Source organism: Myotis daubentonii, chromosome 7 (genome assembly GCF_963259705.1).
Source record: "Myotis daubentonii chromosome 7, mMyoDau2.1, whole genome shotgun sequence".
Taxonomy (NCBI): domain Eukaryota; kingdom Metazoa; phylum Chordata; class Mammalia; order Chiroptera; family Vespertilionidae; genus Myotis; species Myotis daubentonii.
In genome coordinates this window covers 75,351,848-75,375,607 of record NC_081846.1, presented here as the reverse complement: position 1 = coordinate 75,375,607, position 23,760 = coordinate 75,351,848, and the positions used below count along the sequence as shown (strand labels likewise).

The 23,760-nt window shown below is 42.8% G+C and overlaps 1 protein-coding gene across 1 annotated transcript in view; it reads left to right on the top strand.

The window, feature by feature from the left end:
* Positions 1-23,760, top strand: part of THSD7B (thrombospondin type 1 domain containing 7B) — a 747,617-nt gene that overhangs the window by 705,477 nt on the left and 18,380 nt on the right. Inside the window, exons 20-23 of the mRNA XM_059702510.1 lie at positions 13,982-14,127; positions 19,875-20,034; positions 21,136-21,309; positions 21,408-21,503. Of these exons, the coding sequence (XP_059558493.1) occupies positions 13,982-14,127; positions 19,875-20,034; positions 21,136-21,309; positions 21,408-21,503 (576 nt within the window). The remainder of the gene's footprint in view (positions 1-13,981; positions 14,128-19,874; positions 20,035-21,135; positions 21,310-21,407; positions 21,504-23,760) is intronic.

Here is a 23,760-nt window from a genome sequence, read left to right as displayed (position 1 = left end):
TCAGGTGGCTACCATCCCAAATAGACGGTCATGGCTTGGACTAGTCCATTTTATTCTGAAAAGCTATGGAATCTGTACCTTGCCTAAACTGAGTGTTCTTTAGGATGAAAGGTATCTGGGTGCCTGAAGCAATATTCAGATAAGCCAGGAAAACCCTCTCTCAGGGAAACCCATGGACAGCTATGAATAAGACCTATTGCTGCGTCTTCCATCTCTACCCTTGCCAGAGATTTGTCTTACACTGCAGGTCAGGATCATACCTTTTCTCTACTTGGTTACATTAGAAAATAAACAAATCCATGTCTACTGGGGTATATATTTAAAACAAATGTTGCACTTTAAAAACTTGGATAACAATTCCAGATGATATTTTAGAGAATAAAAAGTAGTTACCTAGCATAGAGAGCTACATGAGGTTAACTGAGCATTTTATAAAAAATCTAACTTTCCACTGCTTTCAGAATTTAATCTAACAAGTACCCAAAAGCAAATGAAGAGTTACCACAGAGAAAGCTCTTAGCATAATACTTACAATTACTTTTTACAAAAGGAAAATATAAAATCTATGAATACAGGTAACCCATCTGATACCTGACTTGGACCGACTGAGATTGAGATCTGTGAAAGGCACATGCTGTTGGAGTAAGACAAACCTTGTTCCAATCTTTCTGTGTGATTTTGCAAATATTATTTAAATTTTATGAGCTTCATTTTATCAAGTATGAGATGAGAATATTAATAACTGTGTTTAAAGCAGAGTATGAGACTGGGATTCTTGTTGCAGTGATTTCTTTGAGGGGCATTGGGGAAGGCAGGTGCTCTCAGGATGGAGAGCAAAGAAAGAGGGATAAGGAAGGGTAACAAATTAAGCAAGAATATGCTATTTCATCTCTGTCATAGCACATCATATTCAATTAATTTAGTCTCTCCCTCCATAAAGAGAAGCACTTTTATAATGACAACAGGTATTATACAGAGACATGTTATTAAAACATATATATGTGTATATATATATATATATATATATATATATATGTATATATGTGTGTGTGTGTGTGTGTATATATATATATATATATATATATATATATATATATATATATATATATATTAGAGGCCCGGTGCACAAAAATTTGTGCACTGGGGGGGGGGGGGCGGTTCTCAGCCCGGCCTGTGCCCTCTTGCAGTCTGGGACCCCTGGGGGATGTCCACCTGCTGACTTAGGCCTGCTCCCTGGGGAATTGGGCCTAAGCTGGCATTCAGACATCCCTCTGGCAGCCCAGGAGCCCTCAGGGGATGTCCACTTGCCAGTGGGGAGCAGGCCTAAGCTGTAGTCAGACATCCTTAGTGCTGCTGAGGAGGCGGGAGAGGCTCCCACCACCACTGCTGTATTGGCAGCCATCAGCCTGGCTTGTGGCTGAGCAGAGCTCCCCCTATGGGAGCGCACTGACCACCAGCTCCTGCATTGAGCATCTACCCCCTGGTGGTCAGTGTATGTCATAGTGACCAGTCATTCCCAGTCGTTCTGCTGTTAGGGTCAATTTGCATATTACCTTTTTATTATATAGGAGTGCCTGGCCAGCATGGGTGAGGGGCTGATGTCTGTTTGCAGGCTGGCCACAGTCCCTTCAGGGTGGGGGTCCCCACTGGGGTGCCTGGCTAGCCTGGGTGAGGGGCTGATGGCTGTTTGCAGGCTGGCCACAGGCCCTTCAGGCTGGGGGGTCCTGCTGGGGTGCCTGGCCAGTCTGGGTGAGGGGCAGTCAGGCTTAGCCATTTTTAGGCTGGCTAAGCCCTGCAGCGGGGACCCTCACCCCATGAAGTTGTGGCCAGCCTGGGTGAGGGGCTGATGGCTGTTTACAGGCTTGCCATGGCCCCCAGCCACCCAAGCTCCCAGCTGAGGCTGGCTGGAAGCAGGTATCTGGGATTTATTTGTCTTCTATAATTGAAACTTTGTTGCCATGAGCGGAGGCCACAGCTGGCTCAGGGCCAGTGGGAAGCTTGGCTTCCTCTATCACCCGGGCAACCAAGCCTCCTGATTGCTCCAGCTCCATGGCTGCCGGCCGCCATCTTGGTTGGGTTCATTTGCATATAGTCGCTCAAATTGGCTGGTAGGCGTGGCTTGTGGCGTAGCAAAGATACAGTCAATTAGCATCTTTGTCTTTTATGAGCATAGATAAAGAGCCAGGGGCCATCACAACAGAATGGATGACCAAACAGGCTGAGTGGGGCAACAAGGCTGGCAGGGGGGTTAGTGAGGGACAACCAAATGACTGAACAAGCATGCTGCATGGGGTGACCAGGCCAGCAGGGGGGGTTAATGAAGGACAACCAAACAACTGAGCACCTGGCTGCGCGGGGTGACTAGGCCAGCAGGTGGTTAGTGAGGGATGACCAAACAACCGAACAGTAGGCTGTGTGGGGCGACCAGTCCATCAGGGGGGAGGCAGTGAGGGGCAAACCAAACAACCAAACAGCAGGCTGTGTGGGGCAACCAGGCCTGCAAGGGGGGCAGTGAGGGGTGACCAAGCTGGCAGGTGGGGGCAGTTGGGGGCAACTAGGCCAGCAGGGGGGGCAGTTGGAGGTGACCAGGCCAGTAGATGGGGGCAGTGAGGGATAACCAGGATGGTGGGGGGGGACAGTTGGAGGCAACTAGGTCAGCAGGGGTGGTGCAGTTAAGGGCAACCAGCCTGGAAGAGGGGGGCCAGTGAGGGGCAACCAGGCTGGTGGGGAGTGGCAGTTGGGGGCGACCAGGCTGGCAGGGGGGGCAGTTAGGGGTGACCAGGTTGACAAGGGGGGCAGTTGGGGGTGACGAGGCCGGCAGGCAGAGGCATTTAGGGGTGATCAGGCCTAAACCTGCAGTCGGACATCCCCCAAGGGGTCCCGGGTTAAAGAGGGTGCAGGCTGGGCTGAGGGACCTCCCCTCCCCCATGCATGAATTTTGTGCACCAGGCCTCTAGTTGAATAGATTGGCATGACCAGCTCTTAATGAATTTTTGTTAGTTTCCCTTGCTATTTTCTTTTTTTTTTTTGTCCGCTAGTATTTTCTGTCAGGTACCAAATGCTTAAAAATAAATTCACAGGAGAAAATACTCAAACATGGAAACATTTTATTCAGTAACCTAATTTTTGGGTATACATCAGGAATGACCACCATCAACTTGAGGTTAGTGACATTGAATCCCGTCCCTCACTGTACAAGTTCACCAACCCCTTGTAGATGTAAGCACTGGAAGGACACTTCCTGCCAACAACTGGGCATATAGCTAAAATTTTAAACTCATATTCAGAAGAAATAATGCTGCCCTAACTGGTTTGGCTCAGTGGATAGAGCATCGGCCTGCAGACTTAAGGGTCCCAGGTTCGATTCCAGTCAAGGGCATGTACTTTGGTTGTGGGCACATACCCAGTAGGGAGTGTGCAGGAGGCAGCTGATGGATGTTTCTCTCTCATCGATGTTTCTAACTCTCTATCCCTCTCCCTTCTTCTCTGTAAAAATATCAATAAAATATATTTTTTTAAAAAGAATGCCTAAGTAAAAAACAAACCAGTAATAATAATTCTATATAATAAAACCCTAATATACAAATTGAATGAACAGCAGAACGACTGGTCTCTATCACATGCACTGACCACCAGGGGGCAGATGATCAATGCAGGAGCTGCCCCCTGGTGGTCAGTGCACACCCACACAGAGAGCGCTGCTCAGCCAGAAGCTGGGCTCATGGCTGGCAAGCGCAGCGGCAATGGTGGGAGCCTCTCCTGCCTCCGCTGCAGGCGGGCGACAAGGAGCAAGGGGTCCTGGACTGGGAGAGGGTGCATACCAGGCTGATGGCCCTCCCACCCCCCACCCCCCAGTGCTAGATTTTCGTGCACCAGGCCTCTAGTCTATAATAGTAAAAGCGTAATATGTTAATTAGACTGGATATCCTTCCAGGAGGAAGCCAGGTCTACAGCCTCAGGATCAAGGCAGCTGCCTGCAGCTGCGAGGGAGGGATCCAGGCAGCCACAGCTGTGAAGGCCTACTCTTGCATGAATTTTGTGCATTGGGCCTCTAGTATTCAAATAATATGCTATAAGCTTGAAGTCAGTTCATATTGTTACTGTATTTGTGTCTATGGTGCATTGGGGTTTACAGGTACATTCTTGTAAATTGCTCAGATAGTTTATTTAATGAACTATATAAGGTTAAATAGGTATGTTCTTCCTTTCTCTGCATTATTGTATTCCCTTTTCCATTTTCTTTTCATTGTTTGCCTGGGTCATATTTAAATTGCCCAGAGCTATCTAAACCATCTTTTTCAATTAATTCAATTGATCACAAAGGAGCCATTGTTCAATACATGGCACTACAAAGGTGCACGGTTGCTGGCTACTTAGATCTGAAGGAATGGTCAGAAAAGAAAACCATTGCATTTGACTCCATTTCCTTTTATGACTGTATAAACTGACAAGTGTTAACAAGTTTTTAGAATTGTTGCTGCTTAAAATTTCCACATTCATGTTGTCACTGAAGCCTCAGAATGAAATTTGACTACAGAATGATTTCAATGGAAATGTCATCTGAGCCAATATTCTTTGAACTATATGCAGCTTAAGCCTATTGGCCTCTCTGAATTGTGTGTGTATTATAACTAGTATGCCTCATTGTCTCTCTCTCTCTTTTTTTTATGGAGGTCTTACCAGGCAATCTTTTTTCCTTCATTGCAAGTAATTATTGCTAATTTAATAGTAGGCTCAATATCACTGTTGCTGATAATGAGTTCCAAATATTTCCCAAGGGAGGAGAGAAAAAAAGACTCAGAATTGCTGGCAAACTTACCCTATCATAATTTGGGTTTTTATTAAATGGAGACATATTTTGTAGGGAGTGCTTTGCTCTCTTTTATAGCCTTAAGAGTGGATGAATAGAGAGTCAATTTGTTTTTCTACATCTTACTGGTATTTCTCATTAAGCAGATTGTCTATATCTATTACTGAATTTGGGTTCCAAATAAATTCCTAGACCCTTATATTACACTTATATTGAAAACAAAAATAACCCCAAAAAAGAGAAGTCCAGAATGTCCAAGAAAATCTCCCACTGCCTGGAAACATGAGGATATACATATGGCAGCAACCTTCTCTCTGGAGGGCAAAGCAGTTCAGCCTAGGATGTAAGGGGTCTGGTAGATTGGGAACAGGCTGAATTATTATGGAATTTATATTCATGTGCTTTTAGTATTATAAACCCAATAGAATATGGATAGCAGGCTTTATATAACCATTACAGGCTTATTCTCAGAATTGATTGAAATAGTTGTTAAAACAAATAGTTAAAAATATTAAAAATTTTAATAAGTACCTTCTATATTTTACATGTGGTTTATATATGTTTTATTCATGTAATTAGTGTGAGATAAGTGTAAGGAGTCCATCTGAATCACCAGTGAACTGACCCCTTATAAAGCCATCCCCCAGGCCACAAACATCCTCATTGACACACATGTGCTGTCATTGCAACAGGGTATTTGTTTGTCAATCTCTAGTTGCAAATGAAGTACAAAATAGAGTGATCCTTACACCAGAGATTAAAGGGAGCTCTTGAGAAAATTGATGAAAAGTGACTCAAAGGCCAAAAGATGCTATAATCAAACTGTTCAAGCCAGTCATAAAACAATGAGTCTTTTTATAGGGTAATCATAAAATTATGAAAGAAATATCCGTAGCTGATTTATTCTTTCCCCTAATGAGTACATAGTTGCAATTATAATCTGCAGGGTCATTTATATTAGATCAAATAAACCCACTTGCAAACTCTTTAGTTCCAGAAAATGGCCCATTTAGACCTTTTATTATTTATTTAAAATAATTTAATTCCCATTTTAAATAGATTCACTTTTAAGTGGCATTTTCCCCAGCATGAATTATCCTCAGATAATAAGGAGTTTCTGTATATTTAATTTTATTTTACAGAAGAGAGAATTTACGCTCAGAGTGTTAAAGTACTTTCATGCAGTCACATCATTTCCTAGTTGTTAATTTGAGAGAACTGCTTCCAAATAGAGAATTTTGATGCCAAGTCCTGGTTTCTTTTCACCACACATCAACTAATTTTAACATTCTCTTTCTATAATATTCTATATTATATCACATTTTACAATATGTTTAATTTGGCAACAACTTCCACTGTTTCCCCACTCACATTAGAACTTACTGTCACCAGAACAATCCCTGCTATCAGCGGCCCCTTTTAGAACAGCCTTGCTGAGAGACAGTTCGGTCGAATATTCATCCACTCGGATGTTTGGAATCCCATGTAGTATTTGACCACTGGCATTGGAGATGGCAGGCCTCCTTGTTATACTGTCCATGTAGACACATTTATATTTACAACTTCGGGACTTGTGAAAGAGTATCTAATTTGAGGGGCACTTTCTCCAATTATTTAATTTATACAACCAAATATCCCCGATGTAAAAAGAAAAAGGAACCTGTCAAAAGCCATCAAGTACCCCGCAGAAGCATCAGGGCCAGGAGTTGCCTATTAGACTCTTGCTCTTTTATTAGCAAATTTTCACTGACCTTTAATATTAGATAATTAAATATAACATACTTCAAAATTTAGGATTGTTATATGCTTTTTGGTTTAAAATATATGTCCTTGGAAGTAATTAGCATTGTTTGAAAATTTTATCTTTGTGATTGGATAGTAAAAGGTAGAAAAATAATTTGGCTGTTCTTTAAATATGGTTTTATTTTTTTAATTTATTTTTTCAATTGAATTTATTGGGGTGATATTGATCATATAGGTTTTAGGTGTGGGTTTCTATGTTACAAGATCTGTACATTGTACCATGTGCCCACCACCCAAAGTCAAATCTTCCCCATCACCATATATTAGGACCCCCACCACCCCTACCCCCTTCCCTCTGGCAACCACCACATGGCTGTTTGTGTTCACGAGTTTCAGTTTCATATCCCATGTATGAGTGAAATCATATGGTTCTTAGCTCTTTCTGACTGACTGATTTTACTCAACATAATACAGTGGGGCCTTGACTTACTAGTTTAATTCGTTCTGAGACTGAGCTCGTTAAGGAGCTCGTTAAGTCAAATTACTCTAGCAACTCAATGCAAAAAATTGGCCGAGAGACAGCTGGTATCTCAAAAAACTCGTTAGTCGGGACACTCGTAAGTCAAGGGCCAATGTATTCTTAAGGTCCATCCATGTTGTTGCAAATGGCAGTATTTCATCCTTTCTTACGGCTGAGTAGTGTTCCACTGTGTGTATCTGTGCCACCTCTTTATCTAACTCTCAATCACAGGACACTTTGGTTGTTGCCATGTCTTGGCCACCGTGAATAATGCTGCAATGAAATAGGGGTTCATACATCTTTGTGAATGAATGATTTTGAGTTTTTCAGGTATATACCCAGGAGAGGGATTGCTGGGTCATATGGTAGCTTTATTCTTAATTTTTTGAGGAATCTCCAGACTGCTTTCCATAGTGCTGTACCAGCCTATACTCCCTCTAGCAGTGAATGAGGGTTTCCTTTTTTCCACAACCTCTCCAACAGTTGTTATTGCTTGTCTTGTTGATAATATCCACTCTAACAGGTGTGAGGTGGTATCTCATTTTGGTTTTGATTTGCATTTCCCTAATTGCTAGTAAGGTTGGACATCTTTTCATAGATCTATCAGCCAACAAATGATTTTAAGAGTACCTTACTTCAAAAAATAACAGCATTATTCTTTTACTATCAGATCCATTAGGCAAGTTCCCTCCACCCCTATGTCCAGGAGAAAATATCTGTCACTTTAATGGGAATAAATAAAATAGTTCTAAAATAATGGCCATCCACATGACATCAAATCAAGAACAAGCTTGAAGTTATTTGGTTATAATGAAATAGAGCCTCTTTAGCTATGATAAAGGAAACACTACATCATCATTATTCTTACAAAGGTGGACGTAGAACAAAATACAATTATAATGACATTAAGGTAATGGGTATTTAGGTTAAGAACATAAGCATAAAGGTTAATACCAAAGAGTGTATAAGCATGAATTAATATAAAATCTTGAGCAAAACGTGTTTATCAAGCAGGGATAACATGTCACATGAATGAGGTGATGTCCGACCTATATGATTTGATTGGAGTGATGCTGGGAAGAACAAATAGATATGCTCCACTCAGTGCCCAAGAATGTGGAATGGATGGATTCTATTGTTCACCAAACCCATTTTATCTTTGACACAATTTTATCATCTCCAAAGTTTCTTTTACATCTTTTTTGGTTCTATCCTTGCTGTATTAGCTGTCTTACCTGTGTCTCCCTAGCATCATGTCTAATAATACATCAAACTCCGTATCAAAAGCTTCTGAATTTGATTCTGTTCTGCAATTTACTCATTTTTTGACCTTAGACAAGTTACTTACACTGTCTGTGCCTAAGTTTTCTCATCTATAATATGGGAATATAATAGAATTTTCGTCTAAGGTTGTTATGATTATTAAATGAATCAGTGTCTATAAAGCGTTTAGAATTAGTTTACAAATACTCAATAATTGTATTGGTATTATTATATTATCACGCATTTGCTGATACCAGATAATATGGAGATAATTTATGAATATATGAATTAAACAAAAATATAATTAGCGCTCTTTATATATGAAACACCATGTTAGGGACAGAAGCCCAAACACCAAGGAATTTAGAATTCAGTGGTTAGAACTTCCTGGTTTTCTTCAAGGGTCATCCTATCTAATAAAAGAGAAAAATGGTAATTGGCGTACGACGATACCCTTTTCATTGGCTAATCAGGGCTATATGCAAATTAACTGCCAACCAGGATTGGCAGTTAACTGCCAACATAGGCACAATGCTGGGAGGCGAAAGGGGAAGGAGGGAAGAAGCTGCCTGCCTCTGACTGCAATCGGAAACCCAGGCGGCAGCCAAGAGCCAGAGAACTGAGCTGCCTTTGCTTGGAGAAGCCAGGCCTCCTTTGCCGGCTTCTGTGATAAGAGAACCTGGCCGCCTTTGCCAGCCCTGGGCCAGTAATGGGAGAAGCTGGGTGGGGCAGGGAAGAGGCGGATGTCTGCCTGGCTTCTCAGATCACTGATCACCAGTGATGGGAGAACACCCAGAGGCGGGGCCAGAGGCCAGGCTGCATAGCTGCCTGGGGACACCATCTGGACCCCAGGGGCGACGCAGCCAGGCCCCAGAAGGAGACCCAGGGCCCGGGGCTGAGTTGCAGCTGTGGTACGCAATCCAGTGCCTGGGCTGAGGAGACCCAGAAGGAGACCCAGGCGCCGGGGCTGTTTTTGCTGCTGGGGCACGCAATCCGGTGCCCAGGCTGAGGAGACCCAGGGCCTGGGGCTGCATCGCAGCTGGGGCACGCCATCCCATCCGGGGGCGATACAGCCAGGCCCCAGAAGGAGACCCAGGCACCAGGGCTGTATCGCTGCTGGGGCACGCGATCCAGTACCTGGGCTGAGGAGACCCAGAAGGAGACCCAGGGGCCTTGCAAGAGGAGAGTCTCCATGGTCAGATGGCGTGGTGTCGGGACAGGAATAAAGACCTGAGGTGACTCAGATGCCTGGCCACAGGGTTAGACCAGCCAGCAGGGCCTTTCAGTTGGGACTGGGGTGGGGGTGGGGCGAGGGAGGCAAGCCGGAAATAGAGAACTACAACTCCCAGGAGGCTTAGCGGCCAGGGCCTGGGTGCCTGGCTGTGAAATCGGATGGGCTGTAGTTTCGCAAGCCACTTTAAACTAGAGGCTTGCAAGGTTGGAAGTTCTGCGTTGGGAGCCAGGGAGAAATGGAGCTGGAGCAGAGAGAAGGGTCCATGGCAGCTGTGGGCTTTGAGGAGTTCTCAGCACCTCCCGGCTGGGAGCTGGCGCTGCCTCCGCTGAAGGTGGTCACATCCTGGAGAGCGAGCTTGAGACCGAAGTGGAGTTTCTGTCTGGGGGTCTGGGCAGCTCCAGCCTCCAGGAGCTAGACGAAGAGGAGAAGGCAGCCTGAGGCCAGCAAGGGCGGCGCCAACAGGAACTCAATAGCAGGAAGTACCAGGCGCTGGATTGGCGCTGCAGGGAGATTGAGCAGGCGAAGGAGCGGGTCCTGAACAGGCTCCATCAGATACAGAGGATAACACGGAGACTCCAGCAGGAGCGGAGGTTCCTCATGAAGGTGCTGGACTCCTACGGTGACAACTACCGGGCCAGCCAGTTCACCATCTTACTGGAGGACGAGGGCAGCCAGGGCAGAGACGCCCCCAACCCAGGCAACGCTGAGAACGAGCCTCCAGAGAAAGAGGGGCTGTCCCCGCCCAGGAGGACGCCAGCGCCCACAGAAGCCAGCAGCCCGGCCCCTGGCGAGGGGCCCAGCAGTTGGAAGAGGTGGCGAGTGCCATAGGAAGGGCACTGGGCAGGAGTCCCGTTGACTCCGGAGCTGGCCCCCGTGCAGATAAAGGTGGAGGAAGACTTTGGCTTCTAAGCCCTCGAGGCTCTGGACTTAAGTTGGGTTTCTCGGGGGCCAGACAAGCTGCTGCCCTACCCCACCCTAGCCAGCTCCCCCTTTGACTGACCCCCCAATAAATGGACCCGATGCAAAAAAAAAAAAAAAAAAGCTTATAGAGGCATGTTTATAGGATCAAATAGTATAAATATAGATGTAACAGGACAATAAAAAGAGAACCTGGCTATGATGATAACCTGAATGCTGCCTCTGTGTCATTCCTTCTTTGGGAACCCCTGGACCTGCTGGGGCTGGACCCCAACATTCCTCTTCTTATAAGGACTTCAGTGAGATGGGCTAAGGGTCCCACTGGAACTGCCACAATTTAATGTAATCCCCTCTTTAAAGATCTTCTCTCCATATACATGTACATTCTGAGGTTCTGGGGATTAGGATTTTAACATATATTTTTTTGATTACCCAAATCATCCCTTAACAACCAGCATGTTTCAGAAAGTAGATTCCTACAGGGTTATTTACCAAACATTCAGAAGTATTTTTAAAAGAGCTAAGCCCCTCGCCCACCGTGTGGGCCCCTCCCAGCGAAGAGCGAAGGCCTGGGTTCCGGGCACCGGAGGAAAACTGGTGCCAGCAGCCAGGGGAAGGGGCCCCCAAGGGGCCCCAGATTGCGAGAGGGCACAGGGTGGGCTGAGGGACCCACCTGAGTGCACAAATTTTTGTGCACCGGGCCTCTAGTTAGTTTATAACCAAATCTATGATAATGTTCCAGAGGCCAGTAAAATGCCTAGTCCACTAAAAGTGTGAATAATACTGCAATGCTTGCTTATCTATGAACCTGAGAGCATGTGAGAATTGTTCCTACCCAGGGCCTGAAATCTTACCCAACACCTGAATTCTACAGGTGTAGAAGTATAGTCTTCACTAGCTTTTCAGTTCTCTTAACACATTTCGTACTGCATAGAAATCTCTAAGACATACACCAGGGGCCGTACATTTTTGGGCAAACTGCACGTTATTTAAATCATCATAATGCACTTTAGGTGTTGTTTTTCAATAATTATAACATATTTACAAAAACAATTAAACAATTAAAGTTCCTAGTACTTTTTAACGTATGGTACTGCGTAAAACATTTTCCTCTATGAAGAGGGACCAAACAAAATTTACATAAGTATCTAGATTCTCTCCTTTTTCCATGGGCGGCACAAACTCTGCAGGCTCTCGTAGGAAATTTTTGCTTTCCACTCGCTGGAATACACATAGGTTCATGCTGCTTCATATCACCTGACAACCTTTTGGGTGGATCTTTACGAGGTGCTCTCGCACCCCCAGGGGAAGGGCTGGACAGATTTGTCTCTGGTTCTGGAAAGCCTTCATTATTGTCATCCGTTAACCAGTCTCTCACCACCGATAGCAGAAACTGGTTATACTTCATTTTTGCTTGTGGATTGAGGACGTTGTATACTCTAAATGAATTGAAAAGTCCACAGTTTATAAGGTGCAGCACTACTTTTTTTGTCCATTTCATCGTTTTCCTTACAATGGAACTACACGAAAGGAAGTGTATCAGTTTCGTTGGTTTCCTTCCTTTTTCTGAGAGAGCGCATTTCTAAAAGCGCCAGGAACTTGAAGACAAAGACTATTGGAATGACCAAAATACAATGTAACTGCAATGCTTTATGGGTTCGTGCAATTATATAGTTTTTCGTAGATTGACCTGCACGTTTTCCACCAATACGAAAGGTGTTAATAACTTTCGTACCTCTCACGAGCTTTCTCGTGTTTCGCGTGCCATCTGTTAAGGACCTTAGATGTCAACACACTGTCTTGTCCACATCGAATGAAGCGATCTCATTGGTGGAAACCGTGCAGGTTAATCTACGAAAAACTATATAATTGCCTGAACCCATAAAGCATTGTAGTTACATTATATTTTGGTCATTCGAATAGTCTTCGTCTTCAAGTTCCTGGCGCTTTTAGAAAATGTTTTATGCAGTATCATACATTAAAAGAAGTACTAGGAACTTTGTTTAATTGTTTAATTGTTTTTGTAAATAAAAATGTTATAATTATTAAAAAACAACACCTAAAGTGCATTATGATCTCTAGTTATAATGATTTAAATAACGTGCAGTTTGCCCAAAAATGTGTGGTCCCTGGTGTATGTCTTAGAGATTTCTATGCGGTACGAAATGTGTTAAGATACAAATGCAGACTTTTTTGGACTTGACTAAAATACCCCCCCTTATAATAGCTTTACCAGCTATTGTCTCAACCTGTTCTTTCTCTGACTCTGTGTTCCAGCCACATTGGCTTCGGTCAGGTCTTCAAACATATTCTACTGCTTTTCATCTCATGACCTCCTCACATGTTCTTTCTTCTGCATAGGACACTCTGTATATCGTATTGGCTTGCACTACTTGAAGTTTCTGCTTGAAGTTCAAGTGCTCAAGGAAATGTTTTCTGATTCCATCCCAGAATGGGCTGCATCCCTATAATGTTCTCTAATAGAACCCTTGGTTTGTTCTTGAATATTTTGTCACAAAAACATAATTTTATAACAAGAATGGAAGGGCATTATAGTCACAGATATAATGGTAATGACACTATATACACATAGTACCTCAGTAGTAAAAGAAGAATAAGAGTGAGTGAGAGAAAGAGAGAGAGATAGGCACTTAAATTCCATTCACAATTCCAACTAAAGAGCTTATGACCTAATGCCTAGGAGTGGGCATAAGTTGACATGGGAGCTCTTTCCTCAGTTACACTTATTAACCAATTTTTAAATTATGAAATAGAATACCGAAATTTGAACATGTTTTTTAAATATCATGGCTCCTTCACATAAAGCAACAACTTTACCCTGTGCTCAGTGAAACACACACACACACACACACACACACACACACACACACACAAGAAAACACTGGTTTTAAACTCTAAGAAAATTAGCCATGTTGAATGAATTGAGAAAAACTATTGGGCCACTGGGATAGCACCTTCCTAAGGAATTTTCCAGGGTGATTCAGATTGATGTGCAACTTTTACCTTACTTGATAATTTAAAACCTAACAGATAACGAAGATGTAACTGTCTCTATTTTTAATATTAGTAATCCTGGCCTAAATATAAGTTCTCTGAGGGCTGAAGGTCCTCCTGTATTTCATTACTGTATCCCTAGCACACAGCAGGATGCTACTACAAATAAATATTTGTTGAATGAATTAGCATTCTGCCCATGTTTACAGGATCAATCTATTTGGAAACAATACAGAGTTTGTAATTGGGAACAATGAGGGAGTAGAAGTCACAGAATTTTAGACCCTAAGCATTACGCAGATAACCTGTGTCTCCGTAGGAACTTAAATTAAAATGGCAGAAAAACTGAAAGCTGGACGTGACAGAGTTTGGTGTATTTCAATGAAGACTTAATGTATGTAAGGCAACATCCTGTCCTTCAGTTCCCTTTCTAAGCCAAATTCCACCTGAAAAGTTGACATCTTCCTTAACATTTTAGGTCGAATGAGCCGGACTCGATTTATCATGCTGCCAAGCCAAGGGGAAGGACGGCCGTGCCCCCCAGAGCTCACCCAGCAGAAAGCCTGCCCCGTGACGCCCTGCTACAGCTGGGTCCTCAGCAACTGGTCTGCATGTAAATTGGAGGTAGGTCTGCTACAGAGAATGCTCTGCTCAAACCTGTGTGCTGGTGGAATACATTTCCCAGCAGCAGGGGCCAGGCACAATGTATTCTATGCGATGGAGAACATGGAAAAATACAATGAAGGGCTTAACCTCCAGCAGAGTGATACTGCCAGGAAAATGCAGAGCCATTCATTAGGCGCTGATGATAATGGGCCGGGTCACAGGACTGTCAATCTCCTTGGCATCCTCAAGAATTCTCTGTTATTTTCCTGGCTTGTTGGACGTATTATTATTTAATTAGGCAAAACCCTGGTGCTATGGAAATAGCACAGCTGGCTGTAGACTGTATTTCTTAAAGAGGCACATGTAGGCTTAGACAAAATCTTGCATGTGGGCAGAAAACCAAAAGTGTATGAAAGTTATATTTTAACATTATTACACAAACCAAGGTTACTACATTTTCCTCAGTGATTGCTTTTTTATTGGCCTGAAATATAAATGTCTAGAAACATCATAATATATCACATGCTTTTGCTGGATCAGCAAAGATCCTCCACTGCATTTTCTCTCTAGCTTCCTGTGTAAGAAAAAGCACATTGATTTTCCTGTTTTCTTTCTTTACTAGTTTATCCTCCAGTTCCTATTCCAAAGCTCATTATAATTAGGTAACAATAATTTCCATTAAGCATTAAGCAATCTGCGGAGTATTCTCATAAAGATGTCTGCTGTCCCTGTCAGATGGCATTGTCTTGCAGCATTATCATCTTGCACAAGTTAAATGCCCATGTATTATAATAAGTCCCAGAGGGAAAAAAATGTGTGGTACATTTGTTTAGTCTCCTTTTTTCAGAAAAAAAAAGGTAACCATGCTAAGTAATTCAGTACTAGCCTAATGATTTTAAATATGAATACGTTGTCCGATAATCTGAAACCTTCTTCCCTAAACTACTTGAGCAATTTTAAAATAATGCTTGGAATCACAATTAAGAGAATGAAAGGAATGTTTCTCTTTATAATTTCACTAAATGTTCACAGAGAAAATCAACTCAAAGAATGCAAGAGCCCATTGCAGGGACAGGGAGACAAAAGAAACGGAGGAAGTGAGAGAGCAAGAGAGGACTGAAATTCCATGCTCACTGTCTTACCAGGCACACAACTGTTACTAGACCTTACCAGTTCTCCTGTACTTTCCCTGTTATCTTCTCAGCCTTTCCTTTCCTTTCTTTCTACTAGACAAGTGCTTCATCTTGTCCCATAGAAACATTTTGGGGAAATGCCAAATGCAATCTCTAATTTTGTTGTTTGCTACGGAGCTTTTGTCAGAAAAGCTGGGGCAAGAGTGGTGTGCTGTGAACATTCTCTGCAGCAGTGCTGGTGAGAGAAGTGGGGTGATAGCATCGGTTGGCAATACCCAGACTTGGAGGCCCTGGAGACCGTAAGAGCAGCTGTGTCCAGAAACCTCAGAGCTCCACAGATGTCTAGGGGAGGCTATTCCCACTAATTGGCATGCTCAGTTAGGAGGAAATTTGGAGTTAGACCCTATCTAGGCAAAGCTTGCAGGAAACAAGTCTGTGGTTAATTGCTCTGGCATCTTATCCAAGGGGGCCAATCGGCATTCTTCCCTAAGAGTGAGGAATGGAATTGAAGCTTTCAAGGATGCTGTATTTAGGAATTCTTATCTGTAGATAGAGTTTCTCAGAAGTGAGAAAGACTAAGGAAGGTAACACAGAGAAAAGCAGGGGCAAAGGGAGAAAGGGGATCATGATACTTGCCTCTACTTTGTCCTGCATTCAGATTGAATTTCTGCTTTTCCTGAAGCCTAATGGTGAATTCTCTGAGTTAGAAAACACAATTATCTTTTCAGTGAGTTGCCTTAGGTAAGCTGAAGTTTTGGAATTACTGATCAAAATACAGTGGGCCTTTGCCACAAAGGAAAAAAAAACACACATATCTCTCTCAATTGCACTTTTGCTGCTTCTTGTCCTATCATAGCCTAACCTGCCAAATGTAGGTATAGAACCTGCTCATTCACTGAAGGTGGTGATGGTACTGAAGTGGCTGATGGCCATCAAGCAGTATCAAACCTTGCACAGGGCACTGTTGATGCGCCAGTGTTGCCCTTATCTCATATGGAAAGAGATCAGCAAACAGAAGTGTTTATCCTAAGGCTTTATTTTCTATAAGTGTTTTTGTAACTCTTTCTTTCCAAGTTCTTTAACTGATAGCATACATCCAGGCATAGGTTGGCCAATCTGTTCTAGGAGCTCAGACTCTGGAGTCTAGCACCCTAATTTCAGTCAATGTTCTACCAGTTCCCAGCTTTGCAGTTTTTGCAAAGTGTCTAAACTCTCCAAACCTCTGTTTTTTTTTTAATCCTCACCTGAGGACATTTTCTTTCCATTGCTTTTTTTTTAGATAGAGTGGATGGGAGGGAAGGAGGGGGGAGAGAGAGGGAGAGAGAGAGAGAGAGAGAGAGAGAGAGAGAGAGAGAGAGAGAGAGAAGAGAAGAGAAGAGAAGAGAAGAGAAGAGAAGAGAAGAGAAGAGAAGAGAAGAGAAGAGAAGAGAAGAGAAGAGAAGAGAAGAGAAGAGAAGAGAGAAGAGAGAGAGAGAGAGAGAGAGAGAGAGAGAGAGAGAGAGATAAAAACATTGATGTGAGAGAGACAGATCAATAGGTTGCCTCCTGTTCAAGCCCTGACCAGGCAGGCATTGAACCTGCAACCTAGGTACCTACCCTTAACTGAGAATTGAACCTTTGACCCTTCGGTTTTTGAGCCAACACTCTAACCGCTGAGTCACACCTGCCAGGGCTACAAGCCCCTATTTTTAAATCTGTATCATGGCAGTAGAAATAATACAAGTTTTGCTGGAGATTTTTGGAAGGTATTAGACAATTCATATGCAGTGCTTAGCATAGTACTTGGCAAAGAGAAGACCTCATGAATTGTAATTGCTATTACAGTTGCTATTATAGTCTTGATTAAAACTATAATTATGATTATTAACACCATCTGCCTAACCACATCTGGTGATGCCAATTAAGAGCATACAGAGTCCATTAGTGATCTGGACAGTGGAGAGTTAATGAGAGAATCCTCGCAGATGATCATCTTGCTCTGAGAAGCCAGGCTCAGGGCTGAGAGCGAGCTCATGCCTGCTTCATGATGAGAGCGAGCTGACGCCTGCTTCATGAGGGAAAATGGTCATTCTGATGCTGATTTATCTTCCTTCTGTGGCTGTTGTTGTCAAAGGTATGAGAGATTAAGCTTAAGTATGGATACATCCGAGGAACATATTATAGTTTGTCTTCGTTTTTAAATTGACTCCTTATGTGGACTTGTTTCCTGCCATTTCCTTATACTCCATCTCCTGGAATGTCAAACAAAATGCAAAGCATTTGCGTCTTCTCTTACTGAGGTTCCAGGTGCAGGATCTTCAACTTTCATACCTGCTGCGGGGTCTCAGACTCCTCTCCACGTCCGCAAAGTCTGTTGCTCTACAGCAACACACACCTCAGACGACTCTTAGATCCCTCCTGTAGAATAGCAAGTGACAGGGAGAATACTCCCCCCAGTGAAATGTAACTCACACTAGTGATTTCCTGCTGTAGGGAGTAGACATTTTCTACAGCATTTGCTTTGACTGAATCTACCATGAATTGATTTTGAACCTCCAGTTATCTTCCAAAAAACGCACTTGGGTTAAAAATTAGAGTGCACTTTTGACAATTTCATATCAGATGTAGAAATTAGGTTAGAGCAATTATGAGGCATTGATGGATCAAGTGTGGGGATTGCTGTCTTACATAACTCTTGTTAAAACAGCGCTAGAAGGGACGGTGATGGTCCCAGGTAATGTGCCTGTGCAGGTTTTTTAGGCTTTAAGTTCCTACAATTTGGACCTCCTCCAAGTGGCACCTTTTCTTCTTTGCCAATATGCCTTTGAACCCTAAATTTCTTTATTTTTATTGATTTCAGAGAGGAAGAGAGAGATAGAAACATCAATGATGAGGGCGAATCATTGATTGGCTGCCTCCTGCATGCCCCCTACTGGGGACCGAACCTGCAACCCGGGCATGTGCCCTTGACCAGAATCGAACCCGGGACCCTTGAGTCCACAGGCCTACGCTCTATACACTGAGCCAAACCAGACAGGGCTGAACCCTAACTTTCTTATATGAAGAATGTGTCTTGGCAGACACCGTGCACCCTCCTATACCTCCAGTGGTCTACTTACCACCTGCCTTGACACGGACTGTGCCTTGACCTAGGCGGGGATCCACAGGCCCATCAGCCCCAGATAACCTGTTGCACATCCAGAACACTGTCCTGACTGCTTTGGCTGACCACCTTGACCTTTCTTGCTCCTGACACTGCAAGAGCCACAGTAGCTCCAAGGCCTGGGCAATGTAGTTTCTGAGCCCTGCAGTGGAGAAGGGATAAGGAGGTGAAATCCAGTTGCCCAGTGCAGAGTAGTTACCATGCTGCTCCCTAATAATGGATTATACAGCATGTCATTCATGACTATGGGAGTGTGCAGGGCTCCAGCACTCTCCCGCAGTGCCTTCTTACACCCCCTTTCTTCCCCTCCCTCTGGCTCTCTTCTTGTCCCCCCTCAACCATACCAGCAGTGGTCAGAAAGGCTCTAGCTCTTCTGTCAAACTGAGCAGCACAGATCAGTGAATACTCCCTAGAATGAAAGCTGATAGATGAGAAGAGGATCCGAGGAGGAGCTGGCATTTAAATGCCTTTGCCTTCTTCCTCTCTCACCCACCATGGGTGGTACTGAGGCATGGTGACACCACATGGCCTGTCTGAAAGAGGATGTAGGCGACCAAGAAAGCAGCTGTGCTGACTTTGGAAGGGAGGCCAGCATGGTCACAGTTCCTCATACTCACTTTCCTTCCCTTCTTGCTTCACTTATTTTAGCCCCACTCTTGCCCTCCTGGGATTTCAGCTCCTTAGCAGAAAAGTTGGCCTTAGGCTTGGTTTTTCAAGCTATTGGTGCAAAGAGAGAGCTATCACCTAAGTTATCAAAATATCCAATGGAATTCTGTTTGAAGTATGAGCACCTGACTAGGGCCGGGGAAAGACCGCTCCTCTCAGGAGTACCTGACAGGTGTTCTAGTCGGAAACCTTTCATCAGGCAGATGCGTGGGCCAGACGCCCACTAAGAGCCTCTCAATTCTAAGCTTCTCATCCTGTGAGACCATGTAATTTTTTTCTAATTGCCAGGAATAATCAGAGTGGGCTTTGTAAATATATTCAAAGGACATTATTCATCACAGAAGGCATGCTGGGAAAACAACTCATGGCAATAGAGAAAATCACTGTTGCATGGGAAACCCCAACCTAATCCATATGAGCAAGTTCTGAGTTGCCAGCAAGAGAAAACGTGTGAGAGGAATTTATGGCCCCTGGCTCCACATGCTCTCCTGGGGGTGGGGGTGGTTATAGAGTCTAGGCCATTTTATCCCATACACCTAGACAAAGTATGAATGGTGTTTCTTTTTCAGTCCATTCTAGCTGAGTTCCAGGATGAATGGTCATATTCTGAGAACAGAAATTCCACGGCATAAATTTGCATTTCTTCTTCAACTTCTCTATTAGCTCTCAAAGAATTGTTTAGTGATGCTTTGTCAAGAATTGAAAGAGAACTCTAGGGTTTACCTTTTTGTTGTTGTTTGTTTTCTTTTAGCAAGAGGTAGAATGAGCCAAAACTGAGCTACTGATTATTTGGGTGATCCTGACAGTATCCTTTCCTCTCCCAGGGTGGAGACTGTGGGGAGGGAGTCCAGATCCGCAGCCTCTCCTGTGTGGTCCACAGTGGCTCGGTCGCTAGCTCCGCTGTACGTGTGGACGATGCCCAGTGTAAAGAAGTGCCCTGGCAGGATGGCACCCTGCAGCAGCTGTGTTCCGTGCCCTGCCCAGGTATGCAGCCTCAGACAATGGGGAGTGCCCTCCATGATGACCTTATTTATTTTCTATTAGGTGTTTTTGTTTTGTTTTGTTTTGTTTTTCCTGAAGAAGCTCTATCTAGTCAAAACTGAAGGTTTTTATTAACTTTAGTTAATTTTTAATTTTGGTTATAACTTTTGGAATATGCTGGCAATGGAGGCAAGAGGGGAAAAAACCTGGACTTGGAAATTTAAGAGCTAAGTTGGAATCTTGTCTCTATCACTTCCCTAGTGTTTTCCCCGGGACATATGGTCTCACCCTTTAAGCAATGGTTGCTCCATCTAGAAAATGTGTTAACAATACCTGACCTGACAGCACATTGCCATTATTCCAAAACTATTGACTGAATCCATGAGTAGATGAACCTCAGGGGGATGGCATGGTGGGGACAAATAAGGCTACATGTCTATGAAAGCATTCTTCACACAGTCACGTTCTATGTAACCATGAAGGGCATTATTAGTTGCATAAAATGTATGAATTTATTTTAATTCTAATAACTTAGGATATATGGCATAAGTTTAAGGTGGCTTAATATATCCTCATAGTATGACATGTAAAATACATGTGCATGCATGTAAACATATGCTTTTGTACACATATACACATAAATGTAAATACACATAAATGTGTGTGTATGTGACATTCTTTAGGCCCAAAGATATTCCACTTTAATAACCAGCTTATTATCTTTTTATGGTTTCGGTGAACCTCAATTTTATAATGCTATGCTGCTCTTTGAAAACTTAGTTACTTTAACCTCTACATCTCCCTTTTTAAAAAAGTTGTATCACTAGCAGATGTGTAGTGTTCTCTAGATATCATTATGATTTGAAGCAAAGCAATGCCAATCTAGTTTTGGCACTATCTTTCTAAAATAGACTAAACCGTCAATTACTTCATCATTCTGAGTTTGTTCTAATTAAAAAATTCGTCAAAGTAGAATGTCTGGCCTACGGAACTCACCCCTATCACTGCACCACCAACAATCTCCCGTGAACCCTGTCCATGTAAATGCTGTCAAGTGCCAGTTTCCATGCTGTTGCCCCCGCTCTGTACTGCACACCCATCCAGGAGACTGTCATCTCACGGGCTGGTCGGAGTGGAGCGCGTGTGAGTTAACCTGCATCGATGGAAGAAGCTTCGAGACCATGGGCCGCCAATCTAGGTCAAGGACATTTATAATTCAGTCTTTTGAAAACCAAGACAGCTGCCCCCAGCAGGTTCTAGAAACACGTCCTTGTACAGGTACCAAGGCACTTTTCAGTTCTCAGCTTTGGTTGCTGAAGCTTATTCTTTTCTTATGTCGGGGATAATGGAACCGCTGTTGTCATATCTGCTTGCAGGAGGCAAATGCTATCACTACACGTGGAAAGCAAGTCTTTGGAATAATAATGAACGAACCGTATGGTGCCAGCGTTCAGATGGCGTGAATGTCACAGGTATTCCTACCTCAGATTCATGTGGGTGCTTCCTAACGATCTCTGAGTGTTGCTGTTTGTGAAGAGAATTCGCTTACAAATTATAAGCCAGGTAACACTGAACAGACAGCCTTTGATTATCTTCTTGTCCAGTTGTCATTAGACCTTTGCATCTCAGAAAGCAAACAATTCTATTTGAAGACCCATCATAATATATCAGACAACTTAAAGCAATAAGCTGAAACACAATAATTTTCTCTCAAATATTATTATCTGAGAAAGACTGGAAAAGACAGATGCCAACTTAAAATTGTCTCTAAAATTTTAAATCATGTACCTTCTTAGTAAAAAATTTTTGAGGACTTATCTCAACATATCATGTTTATAAATCATATCATATGCTTATATATTATAAAATGTACAGAAATTTAAATTAAAAGAGTATATTAGGACATATAAAATTTAAAATATCATATTTGCTAACGGTACAAAAATTTGCTGCAAATTATAGATGCATATATTAACTCGCTGGAAGTTTAGTTTTTGAAGATTGTGCTAGTCATGATTACTATTTTTAAAATTTGTCTTTATTGTTGAAAGTATTAGAGATGTCCCCTTTTTTCCCCTATTTGACCCCTTCTAGCCCACACCTGCCTCTTGCCCCCCATAATACAGCTGTCTGTGTCCATGGGGTTTGCATATATGCATACAAGTTCTTTGGTTGATCTCTTCCCTCTCACCTACCCCTCCTTCCCTCTGAGATTTTACAGTCTTTTCCAGGTTACTATTTAATATATAAATTTAGATGGAGGAAGTGTTCCTCATTCATGGTGATGGATACAATTTGACCTACAGTCTAGTCTTCTCAATAATTTTAAAGGTTTTTTATGCCTTCTTATCAGAGTAAATTGCCGTTGTTTTTACTTAGTACTGGGATGGCAAAGAACTTATTCTAGGGAGACTGTCTATTCTTCTGTAGGAATAGGAGGGTCAGCTCTGTCTTTTCCTTGTATGTGTGTTTTTGCATTGTTGGTATTTCCTTTAATCCATAGTTTATTCATACACTAATTTACTTTAAGCTACTTATACATTTCATCAGTTATTAAAACTAAATATATTGCAAATCAGCCTTACCAGGAACACAGAGAGCATCACACACTCTGCAATATGCTGAGAGTTAAAGGGCGCCGTCACACTACAAATTCTCCACACAGAGCACACGTGGACACCTGATGCATGAGCTCAGCTTACTAGCATCATCTGCTAAGTGTTATTGGAGCTTAATTTCATTCTTAAAAGTGTTATATAACTAGATAAATTCAAACATTTTCTTCCCTAGCGATGCCCTCCTACAGGGGCCCACACACTGCACTTTGGACATTGCTGCTTTAAAGAGTGGACAACACCCCTTCCAAACTCAATTGGTAGCAACAGGACTCTGTGGTTATTGCCACTAATGCCCCAATTAATCACCACACCAAAGTGCTAATTCTGGAGTGTGGTTGTCTTTTAATTTTTGTGTGGATTATTTTCTTTTCCAAGTAACAGTGAGAATTTATCTGCTTCATTCTCAGGGAAAGTGCTCTGACTGTTCTCTACACTGCCTTATGCCCAAAGCTTTTACTAGTTACAAAATCAAACTATAACTGGTTAACAATTATAGTAAGGTAAAGGCTACAGTCTATAAATGCAAGCAATATTATAAATAAGGTTTAAATACTGCCCTCAAATATTATGCACCTTCTTTGCTTAGTACATGGAATCCAAGAAGGCAAGTGAGTGATTTTCAGATTATAGAAGCATGCATTATTCTATCCACTTACTCACAAATATGCAATTACTGTGCCAAGTACTATACATACCAGATCATATGTATGATTTGCCTTCCTGGTGCTTCTACATTTGCTCTTCAAAATAAGTGTGGGGGTCAGCGGGTGTGTGTGAGAGGGGGGAGGGAGGTCAAAGGGTATGCGTATCCTGAAATATGTTTTAAAATGTTGCCAAAGTGTTTGATATTCTGGTGCATACATTGATTAGTGGCTTTCTTTTAGCATGTGGTTGTTGGGAACTGGCCCAGTGCCTGGGGGGCGGGGGTCCTCCAGAACTGAAGGAAAATATATGTAGAATAAGTCTCAAGCTGATACATTTTATGCTCCTGAACTTAAATTGAGATGTCACTGATTCTTTTACTGATACTGGCACTCATAGACGTCACCCTCAAGCATAGCCATAAGATGGAATCATACTGCCAGCAGCAGGTATAAAAATCTATAAATAG